At 39.0% G+C, this 20,490-nt stretch overlaps 1 protein-coding gene across 6 annotated transcripts in view; it reads left to right on the top strand.

Annotated features, from left to right (window-relative positions):
• ccser1 (coiled-coil serine-rich protein 1) overlaps positions 1–20,490 on the top strand; it is a 118,346-nt gene that overhangs the window by 73,470 nt on the left and 24,386 nt on the right. For 2 of the 6 annotated variants that reach the window (XM_086173570.1, XM_086173567.1), the window contains one exon: positions 6,013–6,045. The exons of 3 other annotated variants lie outside the window; for them this stretch is intronic. In XM_086173570.1, coding sequence (XP_086029696.1) covers positions 6,013–6,015 — 3 coding nt within the window. In that variant the 3' untranslated portion in view covers positions 6,016–6,045. Of the gene's footprint in view, positions 1–6,012; positions 6,046–7,628; positions 7,900–20,490 lie in introns of those variants that run through there. One more of the 6 variants, XM_086173568.1, reaches the window with a different exon arrangement.

The raw sequence follows: 20,490 nt of genomic DNA, 5'->3' as shown, positions 1-20,490 counted from the left end.
TGAGGGTGTATGTATTTATGGGACTGGGTAGCAGGTGGAGAAAGGGGCAGGGGCGGTGGGGATGGAGTATACATGCATGCCCAGTAGAAATCACAGCCAAGATGAAAGATTCCTCTACCCAGGTGGAGGTTGCATGCCCGAGGAAGTGCGTACGTGTTTGTGTTTTGCATAATATGTGTGAGTCGTCCCCTCTGAGGGTGTTTGATGGCAAGAATGAGTCCCTATTTTGAGTGTTTCAGTTTGTGTGCATCCATGTGTGGCTGTGTCATGTCTTTGATCCTCTATTTATGGCGCCCATTGTGGCTCCCCGATTGCCCGCCTCAGGTAGGCAGATGAGAAAGTACAGGTGTGTGGGTGTGTCTGCGGATGTGATTTCTAACTCCAGACAGATATTGTCAAGGTAAAACTGGATACGTTCAACCGGCCCCGGCCATCTGCGGGCGGTACTTTTCCGAGGATGCGGATGCCGAATCATCCTCAACATGTGCACGACACTGCCGCAGTGGTAGTAGCTTGGCTGTGTGCAGGTGCACACACACACACACACGTGTGTGTGAACATGAGGTTAGCGCCAATGGTGGCAAGGTGCCAGAGCACTTATCTAACTCTGATCCATAGCAGTACTCGCTGTGACTCCTAATTATAGATTGAGGCTCTCACACAGACATATACCCACACAGCCACTACATGCTCTCCTGTGTACCATTCACACTAATGAGCCATTGTCCCCAAGGATGTATCTGCACTCCTCACAGCTCTTGATAGAGGCCACCAGGACCACCTTCTCCACCAGCCTCCCATCTGGTCCTTGTCGCCGAGATAGAGGGAGTTACGTTTATGCATTTGTAAAATTGGCACTAGAGCCCGTTAGAGGGGTGTGGCGGTGTGGGGGGATGGTGGCTAATTTTATAGAGGTGGAAAGGAGGAAAAAAAAAAGAGAACCTGATGCTGAAAAAGTATGAGATTTGAAGAAATGGAGCAAAAAAGAGGGGATGAAAAAAAAAAAGCCGCCATGGGGAGTAAGGAAGATGAGAGGAATGGACTGCCAAGAAGTGGAGAAGCCAACAGATAGAGATCAGGAAGAGGGGATGGGCGGCAAGGGACCTGGAATGGCTTGTAAGAGGAGCAGAGAAGGAGGGAAAGAAATCGAGAATATTTGTTCTGTTTACTTATTGAGATTCAGGATGCATGAGTACAATCCTGCCACAGTCCCATAGGCTTTCTCTGTCTCCCTCTATCTTTCACTCTCCCTCCCTCATTGCTTCAAACTTTCTCTCCCCTGTTCTCTTTTTTTTTTTTCTTCCTTTTCCCTCCTCATTTCCCAGCTGCAATGTCATATGATGGTTGAGATGACACCTAGTTAAATGCTTAAATCCTTTATGAATGGTTTCAGGTTATAATAGTGTGTTTTAACAACTACGCAATGTTATTTTTGACGAAAAATCTAATTTTGTATACCATTGAAGAACACTTTTATTGGATTATTTTCCACTTATTTCTCCATGTTGGATTCATTTTTATCGTACAGTCAAGTTACTTTTGCATTCACCCGCCCCATATGCCTCTCAAAGCTGGGCGAATGTTCACAGAAGATAGAATACCATGATTGGGTGTCACAAGTGTCTTAAGTGTGCATCCTGTCAATGTCCTCTAAATAACTTTATCAAGGTAACATCACTCTTTCACAACAGTCTTCAGAGCAAAGCAAACAGAATAGAACACGACAGGACAGAAGGGCTACCGCTGTGTGCCTCTCTTCCTGGCTAACCCCAGCTAGCCCCAGGGGCAGCACAGGGGAGCAAGGGAGCTGTCAGCAGAAGGAGTGTGTGTGCGTATAGATTTTGTGTGTCCAAGAAATAAGATCTAAAAAGGAGAGAAAGTGTATGTGTTTGTGTGGGAGTCTCTGATCTGTGCCCCTGTGTATGACTCTCTCCCCCTCAGGCAGGGCAGAACGGCGCAGGGAGGCGGGCACCTAACTGGGCACAGATGGTACCGACAGACAGACAGGGATGGTGGTGACATAAACATGTTAATAAATAATTATCTTAACAATGACAAAGGGTACAGCAGAGTAGGTAGGGAGGATGACAGAATGATGGGAGATGAGAAGAAGGCTGTTAGGGAGGACACGAGAGCGGAAATATGAGAGCATGATTTTAGGATGCCAGAAATAAGTGACAGAGGAGGTAAAGGAAGAGGACATGACGGGAGGATACGGTGGGGTAAGGATGTGAGGACACAGAAGGAACAAAGGAACTGCGAAAGAGTTTAGTCAAGGACGAAGCAAATGAGGGAGATTGAAAAATAGAAAGAGAACTTTGAGAAGTGTATTGGCAATCATACACATGAAAACCTGCTGACATTACAGAGAGGATGTAAGAAAGATGAAACTTCACTCAACTGCTGGATTTTAAATGTTCAAACTTCTAAAGCCCTGGGGTTGTAAGAACCAAAGTTCACAGGGTACAACCTGAAACAACAAAGAAATACTCTGAACAGATCATTTTTGAGGCTGAAGCCATTTATGTTTGTATTATCCGAACCCCACCGTGCATGCGATCTAGCATGTGTAACATCACTGACCTGTAATGGTTCTCATCACTAATAAATGAAGAGCGGTTCTCTGTGCCTCTTGGCTCTGTCTGCTCTTTTTTTAGCTGGCCCACCTCATTTTTTGTGCTGCCACCTGTTCCAGTTTTTTTTTTTTTTCCTTCTTGTCACCTTTTTCCCTTCATAATTTTCTCTCGCTGTTCCCCGCTTCCAGTGACAAAACACCGTATATGTCGCCACATGTTTGTCTATTTGTGAAGCAGGTTAGCACATTTGGGGCCCCGATGTTTTGACTGCAGCAGACATGTGATTGCCAGTGCCTGCTGGCACTGAGCCCTTCAGTTGTGTTCTCAAAGGTCGTGATGGCACTGACATTTTAACTTAGGCATCACGAGGCATCGCTCTTGAATCCTGATTTGCTCACCCTTTTTCTTTTGCTACAACAGTTGGTGTGTTTAGTTACTAAATGCATTGTGAAACTAGCACAGTCGAAGATATTAAGCCTTGACGATCCTCACTTCAGCCTAAATAATCAGTTCAATAATTCAGCATTTTAAACCTGTTAAAAAAAGGGGCGCACAGCTAGCTTTACAGGAGTACCTGCTGAAAACAAATTTATTAATGTATCAACGCATAGAATTGTTATTTACAAAGGATATCTTGTATTAACTTTACTGAATTGTTATGTGTCTGAGGTGTTACTTTAAAACACAAAATATTAGATTTAGTTGAACCATGCAGATTTAATATATCACCAAAATAAATATATCATGTCTCTGAATCATAAACATAGTCTTTTTATTATGAGCCCATCTTGTATCTTGTTTTGCTGCATTTTCGAAATGTTTTACAATCAAACACCAGCGTCCAAAATAAGTCCCTGGTTCCCAAGTTGCCCATTTGCTGCAGTTCAATGTGCAACTTTTAGGTTTGCCAGTTAATGAATGCGGCATCTGTGCATTGCGAGGGATGTCTGGCGGAATGGCAAGTCCGCCGAGCCCCATTAATCAGCAAGTAAGGAGTGAATTTTGAATTCCTAGCTGCAAACCAGTTTGTCATTGCTTTTCCATGAAAACGGCTCTGCACATCTCCATTTGCCTTGGTTTGGATTGTGATATAAAAGATCAAATGATAATTATATATTGACCATAATGCCGTAGGGTCCTGTGCTTGTCAGCGACTGTGATAAAGCCATGATGTTCAATAACCTACCTTGAATGGAAATTGGCTTGAAGGCGATTTCCTCCTAGTGAGGTGAGCGTGCTATTGCCATGGCAATGTTGTAGATACTGTAGATGTGACGGTGGGTGAGAATGTGACTTTATCCCCTTGTTGTGTTTACCAGAACTTTGTTTTCATTTGAAAGTTGTGTGCAGCTAGCGGTCCAAGACTGTTTCTGGTGCAAAATATATATTACCGCATTGAGAACACAGCAGCATGAATCTGCACCTGAATCCCTGTACTAGTGGAGGACATCTGACTAACCTATAATTTGAACTTTTTCATATGCGGCTGAGGCACTCCATGGTTGCACTTACATTTGCACAAAGGATAACGTTGATGATTATACAAGGACCGAATGGGTTTCAGTGGACCAGAGTGATGTAAGACAAACATATGATTTGGGTTAATCATATTGTATAATTATTATTTGTATTAATGGGTCGTGATTGAAAAACAGGTAGGTGGAGGGTTCATGATTGATGTTCTTTTATTCACATTTCATAAGGGGCCACCTCTTCTTAACTGAAACCTGTTGTGTTCAAGACAGGTTATTTTATGTTGACCCCGCACTGTATTCATAGGATGCACAGTTGACACTTTCACAGCAGCTGCACCTCTTCTTCAATTGTTCTTCGATGTGCTTTTTTTATCTAAGGAAAACCGGACATTTTATGCGTACTGTCCCCAGAAATATAGAACAATATCATTTGCAGCCTGATGACACTATATCTAAGCCTGCCAGCGGTTTGTGCCAGTGACACATGTTGTAGCAGAACGTTGCTGATCTGAATAGTGTTTTCCTTTCGAGTCAAAAATAGTGAGCACATCCCATCACCTAAAGATAGGATATGAGGCCATTTTCAGACGCTCTAAACTGAGTTGGCATCTCCAATCCTCATCCGGCCGTCTTGGTCTTTGATCTGCCTCTCATCTGCTTCCATTCTCTTCTGTCCCTTTTCCAGACCTCCTACTGTCTTGGCACTCTCACCTAGTGCTGCTCCCTTTCATCACCCTCGCCACCCCCCTCTCTCTGTCTGCCTCTGCCTTTTTCTCTCCTTCCTCGCAAGTACTGAAAATCTTCGGTTTGATTTTCTTGTGACACTTAAAAAAAAAAAAAAAAATTAATTGTTTTTTCAATTAACATTTCGAATGCCGTTTTTGGTTCGGGGAAACTGAGCTTCCTCTGCATGGAGAGTCACGAGACAGCCGCCTGTCACATTTCATGCAACCTCTGGCCCACAATAGTACCTTAATGGAAAATCATATTGTGTCAGTCTTGTCAGGCTAACCTCAGGGTAGTAGGACCTGTCTCCCGTTTCTCATTTCTCTGGCAATCACACAAATATGCCTTATCTGTTCAGAGATGCATATCTGTTTGGATAACTCGGCCATCTGCTTTCCGTCAATGAATCTTTTCAAAAATCTGCGAGTTCTAATGCTCATTTCCTGCCTCTGATTTATCCTTAAAACTAATAGCAACCAACACTTAAGTGTCTGGGGTTTTTGTCATTTGTAACCGCAAGTATTATAATCACAGGAACGCGTTGGTGGTTTGGTGTTATTGCCAATCAGAATCTGCACACTGTGCTGGTAAATACATAGCCAGAACCTGTGAAAGAGGAGGAAAGTTGCGGAAGAAGAAAAATGTCTGTCCTGCTCTCCTTCACAGCTCGAGACCAAACTGTGCAGTGAGGAGACCCAGTTTTGCAACGTATCACCAAAAGCAGCACAGCTCTCTATATCCTCTCTATATTAGGATCACAGGGAGCAGGAATTAGTGGTGCAGTTGAACTATACTTCTGTTACAAAATTCAGACAGGATGAAAATACTTTTCCATCCACAAATTATTTTGTCGTGAATTCTTTTCTTATTGTATTTCATGATGAAAATGCTTTCTGTCAATTCACACAAACGAAGCTCATTATCAGCACCGTACTCGGGCTTCAAAAGAAATACATTCCAGATTCCATGCTCTCCATGTTTGTGAAATGTACGCTATCCTCTTTTTAGTCTGTTTTTTGTGATGAAATGTGTTTGCACGTTTGTGTCCACATTTACCTTCGCTGTTGTTTTGATGTGCCTTTATCCCGCCATTTGTCTCCACTATTTTGCTGATATGTATGTGTGTGTTCCATGTTCCATTATTTTTCCATCTTACTCATGTGACTGCATCATCTCACCATCATGTCTTTTGTTTTTCCATCCATACATGTCTACCTCCATTTGTCTGGAACCAGTAATCAGCATGGTATGACGGAGGAATTAAACAGGTACGGGTGTCTGGGTCGGATCACATAACAAACCTGGGATGAAAAATTGGGCTTCTCAATATTTTTTGTTTTTACTGCCATTCTAGTTTTAATTTTTTTTTTCTTCCTTTTATTCGACTGGTGGTTCTGAACCAGTGGGCCACACTGCCAGTTATTTGTATTGGTTAAAGAAAGTTTTTTAAATTATTTTTTCAGGGGGGGGTCTTAGGTATATTTTCATGCATTTCTGATGACACTGCAGCATGCATTAATGCGAAACCAACAAAGTCACAGTTGTTGACATATTACAGCCGTTGTAAACATGAGGAAATGAAAGTATCGATGACATAACATCGAAGATGAAAAGAGATCAGTAAAGTGTCCATGTGGTGTGTGCAGTGCCCAGTTTAAACTTGCTTGAAAAGCCTACATAGCTATGAGTCAATATGTTTCCTTTTTTTAAACTGGAGTTCTCAGGCCTGTAGCTTTGGGTGCCTTTACATTTCTAAAAAGTGAAAGAAGACAATGATGCTAACTGCACAGTTTTTTTTGCAAGTCTTTTTAATTTTCTTGAAAATATCAAATTTGTGTTATGCCTGCATGACAATTAAAAGCGTGTCCTGAGGCTGGATCGCATTTGAGCTCCTGTTGCAGACCACTGTCGCAGAAATTAGATGAAATCCAATTAATATCTTGCTTTTATTCCTATTATTTTTTCTTAGCTGACTGAATTATTGTCAGGTCATAGACACTGCATTTTGCCCTCACGGCAGCGAGAAGCTCAATACTAGCCCGGGTTTGAATGTGCCATCTGCCATCTGTCCGCCATCCATCTATCCACTCATTATTAAGTCTGTTTCGCTTTCCAATCAAGACAGGTGAACGTTTGATTTTCCCTCATCATGGCATGTTTGATATCTTGGGTGCATTCCAGAGCATCTCATCCTATGTGGGTGTCAGTGCTCTCAAGTTACATTTTAATGCCAAATGATTTCCTTTTCCCAGTCTTCCTGATCATTAGTTATTGCTTTTTTTGAATGTATTTTCTTGTCTTTTGCCATGATTTATTAAAAACCATGTAGCCGTGTCACTCAGCCATGATTTGCATGCCCTGTACCGTATATCTTAAGCTAATTCAGACTGAATGAGGCAGCCGATGTCTCAGCTTCTGAACTGCCATGCAAAATTCCTTATTTTCTAATCACTGACAATGTTTTAAAGATTTAGAAGCATTTGCTATTACTTGTTGAGCCCATATTGTTCCGTAATAACTTTTCAGTGGGTTGGTTGTATGTGCGATTGTTCATGTGTTTAATGTTGTTTGGGCTGTGAATCTCTGTTTGTAATGGATATTTTGCGTTTTACACAGCAATATTGTAAAGTAATTGTTTGACTCGTTTATTGCGCTTCGTTTTCTTAATGTCAGCTCACTAATGGCGCTTATAATTCAGTAATTTGGATTCGAAGGTATTACTGAAATGTTCTTTCCCTAAAGCAGGACTGTTTGACAATCACCTGAGCAGATAACATTTCCCTCTCTGTGCGTTTTCGTTTTATTGGAGGAAATTGTGTGATTGAACCTGATTTTGTTTTTAATTGGCCAGGCAAGACACAGAGGAATGCCGAGCAAATGCTCTAATAAGGAGAAAGCATGGAGGATTGGTAGTCCAATTGGTATTGAATTGAAAGAAGAGGAACACACCGCTTCGTCTGCTCGGTGTGATTAAACTCTATGACCTTCAGTTAATGATTGATGTGACATGTTTTGTTATTCTGATACCAAAAAGAGTACAAAGAACAGTCAAGTATCTAAACATAATGCTTATTTCATCTGGGTAGGAATTAGGAACATATTCAGAGGCACAAAGTTGGCCAAATGACAAGTACCACAAAATGAATAATCAACAAATTTATGTTTTTGGAGTCACAAGTCGCAATTAGGGATAGGGTTGGTTTCATTGAAATTGTTGGAACCATGTTTCACCCAATTATTTAAAGTGTGTATTATTCATGTGATGAGGTGGGGCTGTATAGACTAATGGACAAAATACAACACACTTGTGCTTTTACTGAAACTGAGGCACAGATATGCAACAAAAGACAAATAAAACATAGCAGTAAAGATATACCATCTTCATCTCAGGAGGTTCTGCTCACTCACGGTTCAGAAAAATCACACATGGGACCACACACACACACACACACACACACACACACACACACACACACACACACACACACACACACACACACACACACACACACACACACACACACTCACTATCACGAAGACAGCAATTCTTGATTAATAATAATTTCATTCACTTTCACAGATGCATTGCTGACTCACAGTTATGTCATACGTTCCCTGTACACAGGCAGAAGGCACACACACACACACACACACACACACACACACACACGCAACATGAGTCATATAGTTGAATATGCTGTTTGTAAATGTACACGTGTCTGTGTGCAAAACCTGCTCCTGAATTTTTAGAAATCTTAGAAAGAAAACATTGCAGTTGAGACAAAACAAATTGCTGGTGCTTTATTCCAAAGTTTCATTTGCAATATAACTTCAGCACAACAGCCAGAAACGCTCGATCAGGTAGTATTATGTCCAGATGAGAGAACATTTATTCAGAGTTAAATCAACGCCGTCTTTTGAAATCTCAAATTTGCGATGTTGTTTGCACGGCATATCCATATTTCTCTTTTGCAGTTGTCATTATTTATTTCTGTTTGCCCCCATTCTGCTGTATTTAAGTTGAAATACTTTAAATTTCACATACATCCAAGGCAAAAAAAAAATTAAATTCATGTTTGAATATCATTATTCTAATCAGAACTGAAATAATCCAGAGATGATCTTTGAAACAAATATACCCACCGCGCGTCGAGAAACTCATTTGTGTATGTGTCAGTCATACACATTTAAATGATCGCTATCCCAGCTGCCAATAAGCGAGAGGCACGGCTCACCCTGGACCCCTCGCCAGATGATCGGAGGGCTGTGATTTAAATGTATATGAATAAAAAACCTCAAAGTTACACTACTGACATCCCTCACATGAAAAATGATTACAAGTGAAAACAACTATGACAGGGGATAAGCGGTGTCATTTTAGAGCTTGATGGTAAAATGGTTAAAAACAAATATCGATCGTGCGAGTGAGGATGGCAGGCACTCGCAGAGAAACAGATGGATGAGAGCCAAAGTGGTGTATTCATTTTATCAGCCATCAGAGATGAAACGGCTGATTTGACACTTGGAAAGTTGCTGGATGTCAGTGGATATTATTGATCAGGCTTATTATGAGGAGAACTGTTTTTATTCATTCGCATGGTAAAACCCTATTTCGTGGTGTTTTGCTAAATTTGACCAAGATGTAAAGCTTTGTGCACTTCAGAACTTCAGAATACTTTGTCCTGCTTCTTGAATCAGCAGTTGCATCACAACTGAGCACCAGCGACGCGGTTCTGTTTGTGGCCACACATGCATATTTAGTGCACTTTCTTGAATGTGATGGACAGATTATGCATGATAATTCAGATCCGGATATTCCCTTTTCTCCCCCATTCTTTTTATAGTTCTTTAAAACATTCCTCCCATGTGCTGCTGTCTATTTTTTGACTTGTTGGTTTAGTTGGTGTGTCTCAGCAAGTGGTGCGTCTCAAGAGAAAAGAGCATGTAATTCTCCTTGGAGCCAAACACGTTATCTAAACCCATCCTGTGAAATAACAAGGAGTCGATTGAATGAACGTTAATGATAGCTCCACATTGTTCTTTTGAAATAAATAAATTCTTATCACAACACTACACCTCAGCCTATAATTGGCTCCATTTGTGTATTTATTATACTCATGCTCAGGAGTTTTTTGACAATCACAGCATTTCTGCTATTACTGTGAATTTTTCCGACTCGTACTTCACCACTTGAGTAACAGCCAAAATGAACCTGCAAAAACAGAATAGCATAAAAATATGAACGTGACAGAGAGATTTTTTGTGTGTCATGTAGATTTTATCTGGCCTTTGTTGCTTATAGAATGAGGAGAATTGGTTTGATGTCGAGCAACGCGGTGTGTTTTGTAGCTATAATCTACATGCACACATGTTAGTTCCTCACTCTTTTGTGCATGCTTGCTCATTGCATCGTTACTGTGGTAGACCTGGTCTTTATTAATGAAGGGACATCTGTCTCATTAAAGCAGGAAGATGCCTGGGAGAAACATGGATGGAGGGGGTCAAAAAAAGAGAATATGCAGGGAGCAAGAACGAGGCAGGGCAAGACCAGGAGAGGTGATGTGTCTCTGTTCAAGGGGGCATTGAGATCAAATTAAAAACAAACTGTATACTGAAACTGAAGAGAAGAAAGCATACTTGTGTGTCCATGAGAATATGTGTGTGTGTGTGTGTGGTGTCACAGAAATAGGGTCGATCTTAAATACATGCAGTCTTCACATGTACACGTCAGGTATTTATTTCTGAAAAGGATACTGCAAACTCTTCTTAAGATCATCACAATTACCCAAGAAATTATCTTTTCCAAGATGTTGTACACAGGATATGTGAAAACAGCCTTGATAGCAATAGAATAGAACACTAAATAGACACTAAAGTGAAGAAGTATCCAGTTTTTCAGAAACAGCACCGCCTCTAAAATGAATTCTTATTTACAGAACCTTGCAGTACATACAGAACAACAATTCTGTTACAACAGATATGTCGGAAAAGCATCTGTAGGTGTATAACCATTTAGGACATATCACAAACGTGCAACGTGCAGGGTCATTTGTGAAAGAAACGAGGGCGTTTGGAAAATACACTCATAAGTGTTGTTCACATAAAGGTTTGTGGTTTGCACACAAAACTGCAGGATATTCACTCGGAGAGTGTGCTGTACTGTAAATCACTGGAGTGAGGTAGTTGGGAATTATCTTTTCAGACAGTCATTTTTCCCATAATTTTAATAGCCATGTCATAAGGAGAGCGTCGTCACCTGTGATATAAGATGCACAACCAACCGGCAAGCAAGGGCAAACACATTTCCTCTATGATGAAATTCGATAGGGTTGCATTGATTAAAATGGGTATCTTGGAGTGAACTTTAATTCAACTTTTTACCAAGCAATAGCTCGTCTTTCAATTTTACACAAGTAATGGAGGATTTATCATTTAGGAATGTTGATCCTCCAAACACTCAAAAGTCAGTAGGATTTGTACAATATAGTAAGAATATATTGAGAGTTATATCATTCTGATCCAATCTCTGGGGCTCTCAGTGATTTCAGTAAACAATCTTCAATTTTAAATTGAAGCATTAAAGCATTAAATTGAGAATGCGCTGAAAGAATTGAAAACTTAATGCTTTATGGTTCATTTATTATTGAGCAAAAATAAAAATGGATTTGAGTTTTAAAGAACTAAATATAGAAATGATGCTGGCTGGAATAGTCTTATATAAATATTTACATAGACGCAAAAATGCCTTGACTTGCTGAACTGTCAGTTTCTTTAAAATCAGCTTTGAAATGCCGTCTCAGTGGTAATTTTACTGCAACCTTACGTTGGTTGCAGTATGCATGATTGAATGGAGATAGCCAAACATCGTGCTCTTGTCATTTTACATCAAGCAAGTAGCATCGGTTAATATACTATTCATGGCTAGAAGACAAGATGACTAATTCCATTCTTTGGTTGAGTAACTTTTAATCACAGATATTATTCACGATTTCTTACTGTATAACTGCCGAAATCTTCATATTGCAATCGCATTGCAAAATTAACTAAATTCTCAATACTTGACATGATTTATTGTATCTTAAAAAATGAAGATGTACACAAACAAATACTTTGGGGATTTCGATGTAAACTTGTTACCGAATTCAAACCATCCTTTTATAACTGCTTTCTTCTCCAAGGATTCTCAATTTCACTTTTGTTTTCTTTATGACTTTGTTAGCAGTTCAAATTTGGAGCGGGCTGGGTTCATCCAATCGCATACATTTACCAAGATGTTACAGAGGTGAACAAAAGCGGTGAGCAAAAACTGTCTACGCCTTTTGAACGTGATGGAGACAGGCAATTAAGTTGCAAGAGTTATTCTTCCCGGATGTTGATAAAAGGCTGACGGCAGCAGGGTCCCAGATATAAGCTGTGCTTGTTAAATTTCAGAAAATAACTATCGCTTGCGCAAAGCATATCTGTTGTTGGTGAAGTGTTTATGGCTGCAAGTCTTGCTGACAAAGCTTGTGCTTGTTGAATTTTGTAAATTAATTAAATTTCATATTTGGAACAATTTATTTACAAAGACACCACATGAATTTAGTCAAGTCAATGGCAAACTGATTGAAAGAGATTTGAATTCTGAGAAAATGTAATATACTGCATGAAAAGACATACTCGGTCCCCCCCAAAAAAATGCTAAAAATGAAGAGTAACAGGAAAGAAAAGCTCAGCCTGGATATATTCAGTTTAGATAAAAGTGGGGGAAAAAGGAAAGGGATGGAAAAAAGACTAGAAAAGCCATTAAATTCAAGCAGTGAGGCAAAGATTTAAGGTCAGCTGTGGACAGGAAGGTATCACACACGTGCAGATACTCACCGGCCAAGGTCAGGTTGAGTCACAGTTGGATCACAAGGTCCCGGTAGAGGGCCAGGTTATAACTGGCAGCTACAATTAGGCTAATTAGAGCAACAAAACCATCAGCGCAGTTAATGACCTGGGCAGCACAGGAAGGGTGATGGATGGATGGATTGGGTGGTCGGATGGATGGATGGATGGATGTGAGCGAACAAGAGCAAAGCGAGAAGGCACGATGAAGGATGCTAAATACTGTAATTAAGAGGGAATGACAGATACAGGGGTAAGATGAATGTAGAGCAGTTGAGAGGGAAAGACAAAACAGATCAGCGATGAACAGCTGGATCATAAGTAGAGAAATGGAAATCTGACACCTTCAATCTGTCACCTTTAACTGTATGTTTCTAGACTCGATTTGATTCCTATTTGTTTTGTGTTTTGTCCAGTTTTGAATGATGTCTGTACAAGCAGATTTTATGTCGAAGAACTGCAGACTGCCAATACTGTTTCGTGATAGGATTTATTTGACTTGGGGGGGATTTCATATTATTCTTTCAACTTCTGTCATATTTGTCAAAATAAACATTCTGGAAATGAAAAGTCAAGTAAATGCACATGCACATGCTATGGGTGAGTGACAGGATTACGTTTAGATTTCTGAACAAATGATTAAAACAGTCTTTCGTGGACGAAGGCATCATTGTAATTTGTACTGCATGTATGTTCATTGGGATTTCCGAGAAAATGGTCGACAGAGCTTTTTATCTTATGGGTGAACTCAAGGATTTTTATTTTGAATTGGAAAAACAGTTTCGAAAGCTCGTGGTTAATTCAGCTCCTTCAGTTGCAGTAGCAGCAAGAGACGTTCGCTCTCTCTTGCAAAGCACTGTGAATTTTGCCACTTCATGTGTCTTTGCTGTTCCAGTGTGTAAGAAGCATCTACACCTTATCTGGATAATGATGAAAATATTTGAGTAGACAGTTCTATCTCATCTCTATCCTCAGTTCCTTCACTCGTATTTGTAATTAGGCTCAGCCCTGCTACATACTGTCCGTGGCCTATGTTTCATGTGCACCCTCAAGCTAAATTTGTTTCTGTTCAATCTCTTCAAACCCATATTTTCAATTGGCCACCTACTTGTCCCCACTCACCCACCCACGCAGTCACTTCATATGGAATTAAATGTCTTAGAAGTAAAGTACATGAAAGACTTTTTTGCTTTTCTGAAAGCCTGTGATACATACTCAGGGGAGAAAAAAATGCAGGAAGTGAAAGAATTGTGAAATACAGTGCAAGTGACACAGATGGAGCTATAAGTATTTATTTTTATTTTTTTCATAATCATGTACATAATTTAATAAAAAGCCTAGTTACCTAGACTGCAAAATCCAACTGACCTTTTGTGCCCACAGGGCCTGTAACAGTAAGTACATAAAATGGGTTCACAATAAGATTTTAAAGCAGCTTTCCGTTAAAGAATAGTTGTCAATGCGCAACTCTCATAAATAGAAAATGTATTCTTTGTCACATTGAAAGGGAATTTTAAGGTAAATGGATGGCTCCACTGTGCTGCAATTATTTTAAGATTTGAATAATGATTTGAATGATCTTAATCATTTTCCAACTCATTTGTCAAAATTGTGGCGTTTGGCTGCTTTTCAGTACAACATTCTCAGTTCTAAGTTTTCTGTCTGAATTTGTAGTCTTTTTTTTGTGGGGATTACTTTCCATTTTTCACACCCCTAATTTACCTCCATGAAGGCTTCATGTGTGGATTTCCTATATGAAAGTTTTGAATTTCCCTCTACTGTCTAAAATTGTCACCAATATCTGATTTGTGTAACTTCCAGGTAATGTTTGAATTAAAATGTCATAGGTAGAACCAGAAGATTTGCATTTCAAGCAAAGTCTGCCAAATGTAATGCAGACATATCTGAATGATCTGGATATCAAAATGGCTTTCAAGGCTGAAGAGACATTTTTTTCCCATAAATATTTATTATGTGAGGAACTCAACAGTCTCAACAAAGACAAGAGATATGAAGAAACGTCTGAATGATAAAGTAAGTGGTAGTAGGCGTCCACATATAAACTCCCAGACAGTTGGGAATCAACAGAAGCTTTCTCCATTCCCAGAAGACATCATATATAATTCCTGGCAAAACCTTGGTCACATTCAATCATATTGCCCAGTCCTATAGAAAAAACATCAGGGCCTTTAAATCATTTTGTGGGTTCTAATTTCATTTGGTCGATTCCATTCAGCCATGTGAGGGATGTTGATAAAGTTGACTTGAAAATGCTTACCAGTTTTCTTTCTAGTGGAAAGGCTACTGTTGATGATAGGATAGCTGAGAGTCCTCTTTCTACATTCAGAGAAAATTAAATAGGCAAATTTTTCTTTGTTTTTGGTAATATCAATCAGTTTTACTTTTGTTCAGCTCATTAAAAGCCATGTTAGCATTTCATGTTACATTCCTGACACAAGATCTACCACCCATGACATATGGGAAAGTGGCAAACCTTTCTAGTTTGTCTTCTGGCTTGGTTTTCTGTGCATTGATCTGAGTTAATGTATCAAAGGGTTCACTGCAGAGGATCCTCCAGCAGCTGATCTGGAGGGCACAGGGTGCCCTTCTAGGTTAGTGATGTTTACGATTTGCCCAGGGTCGTCTCAGTCATTATCCCAAAATTGTTTGATGGTATTATCCTCATTAAAAGTGACCATCCTGACCCTGTTGATCTGCACTGAGGCTTCAACATTTATTTGAAGCATCTTCATGTTTAGTCCTTCAAGTCGTTTTTTGCCCCAAACTTACCTTCATCAGAGTCATATTTGTAGGAACAGGAGCCTAAACCAGAGTGTAAATGCAGCTTGGGGAGAAATGACCCAACTGTGCTTTTAGTAAGAATAGGTGCCTCAATGACTGATGCACATATAACAGGTCTTGTGCAGTACAACTTCTGATTGTTGTCATTTTATATCTAGAGAAATGTTACAGTATGGTCGTCTTACGGTTCAGTTAGCGGGACAATACAGTTTTTGTATTTTTAGGAAGAGTTTAGGAACAATATATCGATGTATTGATGTTTCTCAATTAATTTCCCCATTGGGGAAAATTGAAGGCATATTCTGTTCTATTTTTATAAAGGCTTAAATTCATCAGTATTTTAATGGTCAATATTTTATGTATATGTATATACATATATACAGTACACACACACACACACACACACACACGTATATATATATATTTATATATAATATTGACAATTGAATTACTAATGAAGTTGAGCCTTTTTAAAAATAGAATACTATGTGCCTTAAATAGCCCCACAATTGGGAAATTTCAAGAAACCAAAGCTTACAAAGGCTGTGTTGGAACAAGGAAACCTCATCACTGTCTTGGGGTCAACCTGGGCCACGAGTGTCTGAAAGAACTAATCAAAAATTTTAGACCTCCCAGACTTGCTTGCTACTGATGGTTCATAAAGTTAAAGCTATAGAAAGGAATAAAAAAGGCACTGAAAAGTTCAGTGAGTGATACTTTTTACCAAATAACTAATTTCAGGGAGGCTGCTACCTTAAAAAACAAAACAAAATAAAGACTAAGATTAAATAAGATTCAGTACTATTTCTTGCATGCGTTACCGTCCAAGTCTTTGCACATGGAAATGCACACATATGAATTGTCTAAAATCATCGTGATTTTTCTTAAATCTTGTGAAGATGTTGCATTGTTTGATAAAGTCATTCTTTTACATTCAGTTTATTGAAGGAGGGTCAATTCAAAAATTGATAATATCTAAAACTGTATAAATGCAAAACGAAGTACCGGTAGATTAAAATGACCTGGAATCAGTAATCTTTCTAACATTTTAAGGATTTTCATGCAATAATCATTTGAAGAGCTAATGCTGCTTTCTGCATAATATTGCTAATTACCCCTATGACCTTCATTCAGAAATAATTTCCTCTGGATACAAATTAAATCAGTGAAGCATTTTTTTTTTTGTGTGAAGAGGACGGACATAAATTCACAGTCATAAAGTACATATTGTTACATTTTGTGCTTCACAATAAACTATTATTATATTATGCTCCTCAGCTTGTGTAAATTGAGCCCCGTCTACTGCTGTAGGCTACTGAAGTGTTTGCCCTTAGCTGATATGGTAGACGCGGTTACCGTCATCGGTGCCGTACGTTGTCCCTCACTACGTGCTGCGCTCCATATAGAATCCTCAGACTCTCAAGTTGTGAACAAAAATCCCCTTTATTGCCGTGCAAATCCAATTAAATCAAAAATTCAATCGCTGCAGCATCCAACTGTGTGGGAAAGTGGTCAAAAACCCCTTGTTCTCCCAGGAGGAGAACACTTGTCCCCTTTAGTGTATGCCTTCCTTTTATACCTGTAGACAGCGCCACCTATACCTACAGCGCCATCCAATGAATGCAGACATGAATGATAACAAGTAACACCCTCTGGTTATCGAACACAAAATATTTTGCGGCAAAAACTTGTTTCTGTATTTTGAAATCAGATTCCATTATTCATCAGGGTTTGTTTTTTTTCATTTGCCTCATTGTGACACGTTTGTTTTCTTTCGGTCGCTTTTCATCCCTCACCCCCGACAGCCAGTCAAATAGTGATATTTTGTCATTTAGGTTTGTATATTTTTTCACTCAGTAGGGTGCTGGGGAGTGAGCAGATGGAATCTGTTCGACCTTCATCGTTTTTTTAGTTTCACTGTCAGTTGGACAAGGCTTCTGATATTGGAGTTTATTGCTTTGATTTTTTCTTTTTGTCCCTTAAGCTGTAACTGAAGCAAACTATTTTGCTCAATTTTGTGGCTTGATTTAATTCCTTAATTTTAATATTCCTTGTTTGATGTGTATTTTTGTTGAACCCATGACCTTAGAAATGTGGGTTGATTCTGAAAAACCTTTATCCCGACTGCCTTTGAATATCTGACTGAGTTTCAGACAAAAGATTTGGTTCACCAAAAGTATGTTGGCTTTTTTTTTTTTTTTTTTTTTTTTTTTTTTTTTCAATTTTTCCTAATCTGTCCTCTTAAAGTTCTAGGCCATTTAAGTGTTTTGGAACAAATGCAACAATTGTTCCAAGCAGATTTGTTTTCACTTGTAGCTTCAACTGCTTAACAGTCCTGGGTCTGTGTTGACTTTGGGCTTTATATATTCAACCATATTTCGAGACACATATATTCATTATATATGTGGCTTGAAATGGATGAGTCTATTACCCAGGCTAACAATTAAACTGTATTGTAATACTAATAATACATACATATTTGTAAACTTCTTTCCATCAAAGTGCTGTTCAATCAAGGATAAATAAGAGTAAGACACTGTTAAAAATTATGTCATTCATTTATTATGGACATGGTGGGCCTAGAGGTTTCCTAGTAATATACTCCTAGAGGGCAACTGAGAGGGTATTACATCCATGATTTTTAGAAAATAATTTGCAACATGCCCTCAGCACATCAAAGACCACTTTTCCATTCTTCAAAAGTCCATTTCAGTGGTGTTAATGGGTCATGATTTATATAGTAAAAGCTTTAATTTGTTAATTGAGGAATGAATATGTTTGAATGTTTTTGCCCTCAAGGATGAACGTTTCAATACAGAATACTCCCATAACTAGTAACCTCTATCCTTCTGGAGTGTACCAGTCAGTGGTTCGGAATATTTTGCATTCGTCATTACATTTTTTTGTCCTTGTTCCTGCTTTTTGTGTTTCTAGCCAGAAATTTAACCCAATTAAACTCGATAACGAACACATTATAATTCTGAATTGTTATAAATAAGAAAAAGTATGAATAAATTGTAGAATAAATCATTCCGTTTTCCGTTTTCGAAAGCACTTAATTTTGACGATGCTAGTAATAGCCATGCTAGCAAGCAAAACAGCGCTTTGTATATCATTCAAATACTGTTCAAATAATTGCCAAAGCTCTATGTGACTGCAAGAATGGGATTGCTGCAGCTGAAACTAATTCCTCTTGATGCCTGGTCCTGATCAAGCTCATCCACAATGATAAAATATGGATCGTACCACAGATCATATATCCACCCGCTTTCCTGCCACCAGGAGAAGCTCTCTAGGGAGACGGTTTAGTCCATAGGCTCAATTGAACTGATCTATTACACATGGTTGAAGGAACTTAGTGCAACTGCCTTTAGGCTGTATTGAATTTATTCAAATGAGCTAAAGGATGAGTAATCAGAGCATTAGGCAAGCAAGGGATCACAAATAGTTTTCAGCTTTGACATAGGTATGCTTTGGGTGTAACAAGTGTTCCGCATTGTAACGCAAATGTAGAGAAAGAGAAGATTCACTTTTCGGAACAAGGTACTTGTTTGGCTGAGGAAAAATGTTGTTTGTCAGATTTATGTGTGAAAATACTTTTTAGATAGTTATATGCCTCATTCTTTATCCCCTTGACAATTTCCATCTGTCCAAGTTTAGTTTTAATTTTGTTGCTCGAGCGTTCCTCAATATTGTCTGTAGGTTTACAATGTAGGTTTACAATCGCTGGATGCATTTTTAATATAAATCATTAAAAAGATGCAGCAATGACATCACCTGGAAACCTGTATGCAAAGTGTTTTTTTTTATTTATTCCAGTTTTAAATTGAACAATTTGGGATGTTAGGGGATCGACTGATGTTGCATTTATAAGTGCGAAAAGACAATTCTCAACTCTTTTTGTCACTCTTGCCATGTGACCTCTCTGTTTAAGTGTCAAGTTCATACATTGGTAATATCTTTGAATAGATGAAAGATCTGTAACTTTTTAACCTGCTCTGAGTTTTTTAGCTTCCCATTCCAGCCTCAGGTGCACAACAGAACAACATAGAACCTGGATCAATTCCATACATGCCCTCAAAGTCTCCTCAGTCATTGACACCTAGTTATTCAGTTTTCAACGGTCTTGAATTCTTGCCCATTTAATTTGTTCAATATGAGGAATATGCTTGTCAAATCATGCAGCATGACTCCGAGTACAGGCTCTTAACCCATCATGGAGTTCTTACAGTGACTCCTTATCGGCGGGTCTTTCTGCCTACATGTTTAAACCTCTGCAATAATGCAGAACATGGTGAGTTGTCTGGTTTTTTAACAATCTCAAAAAGCATGCTCCGAGTTGAACCCCTTTCAATGCTCCAATCCTTGACGATCTCTCAAAAAATACTTCCAAAAAACAGATTCTGTTTTCATGAAGTCATTCTGTTATACACTCACTCCCACTCAACGTCCTCTCTCAACCAAAGACAACTTTGAAGGTCTGCAAAAAGGGTCATACATCCCTCTATATATCAGTGTCCAGTTGCTATCTCCCAACAAAACCCTTTATTGTGTTTTATTACCTCTCATGTGTTTTGCGTTGCGTGAACAACACAGGGAGATACAGGATTCTCTGTACTGGCAGTGGTTTGTTCCAATACAAAGGGCGAGAAGTTAGCTTGCACTGCAAGCTCCTCCAATAAAAACACATTTGAACATGATTTTTTTTTTTTGGTTTACTTTAAACTAAAAATAACACAATTAATATAAAACTGAAACAGCAAACAAAATGTATACAGGAAACTGAATCAAACCTGAATCAAACACAGTCCAAAAACATGCAACCGATTAATTGAAAAAAATGCAAAAATTAACCAGATGCATAAATGAGTGAGTGAATGGTTTTCTGTCTATTTGTGGCCCTGCGGTTGACTGGCTCCAGCATCCCCCGCAACCCCGAGTATGACAAGTGGCGGACAATGGGTGGAATCTGAATCACAATAGTATTCAAAGGTATCATAAAAAATACCATATTGTATTAAATAATAAGTAAGAGGGAAGGC

Source organism: Fistularia commersonii, chromosome 26 (genome assembly GCF_037954325.1).
Source record: "Fistularia commersonii isolate RoL2024-O1a breed Wild chromosome 26, RoL_Fcom_v1.0, whole genome shotgun sequence".
NCBI lineage: Eukaryota > Metazoa > Chordata > Actinopteri > Syngnathiformes > Fistulariidae > Fistularia > Fistularia commersonii.
Note: the sequence above shows the minus strand (reverse complement) of the source record. Positions and strands in the feature narration are given on the sequence as shown.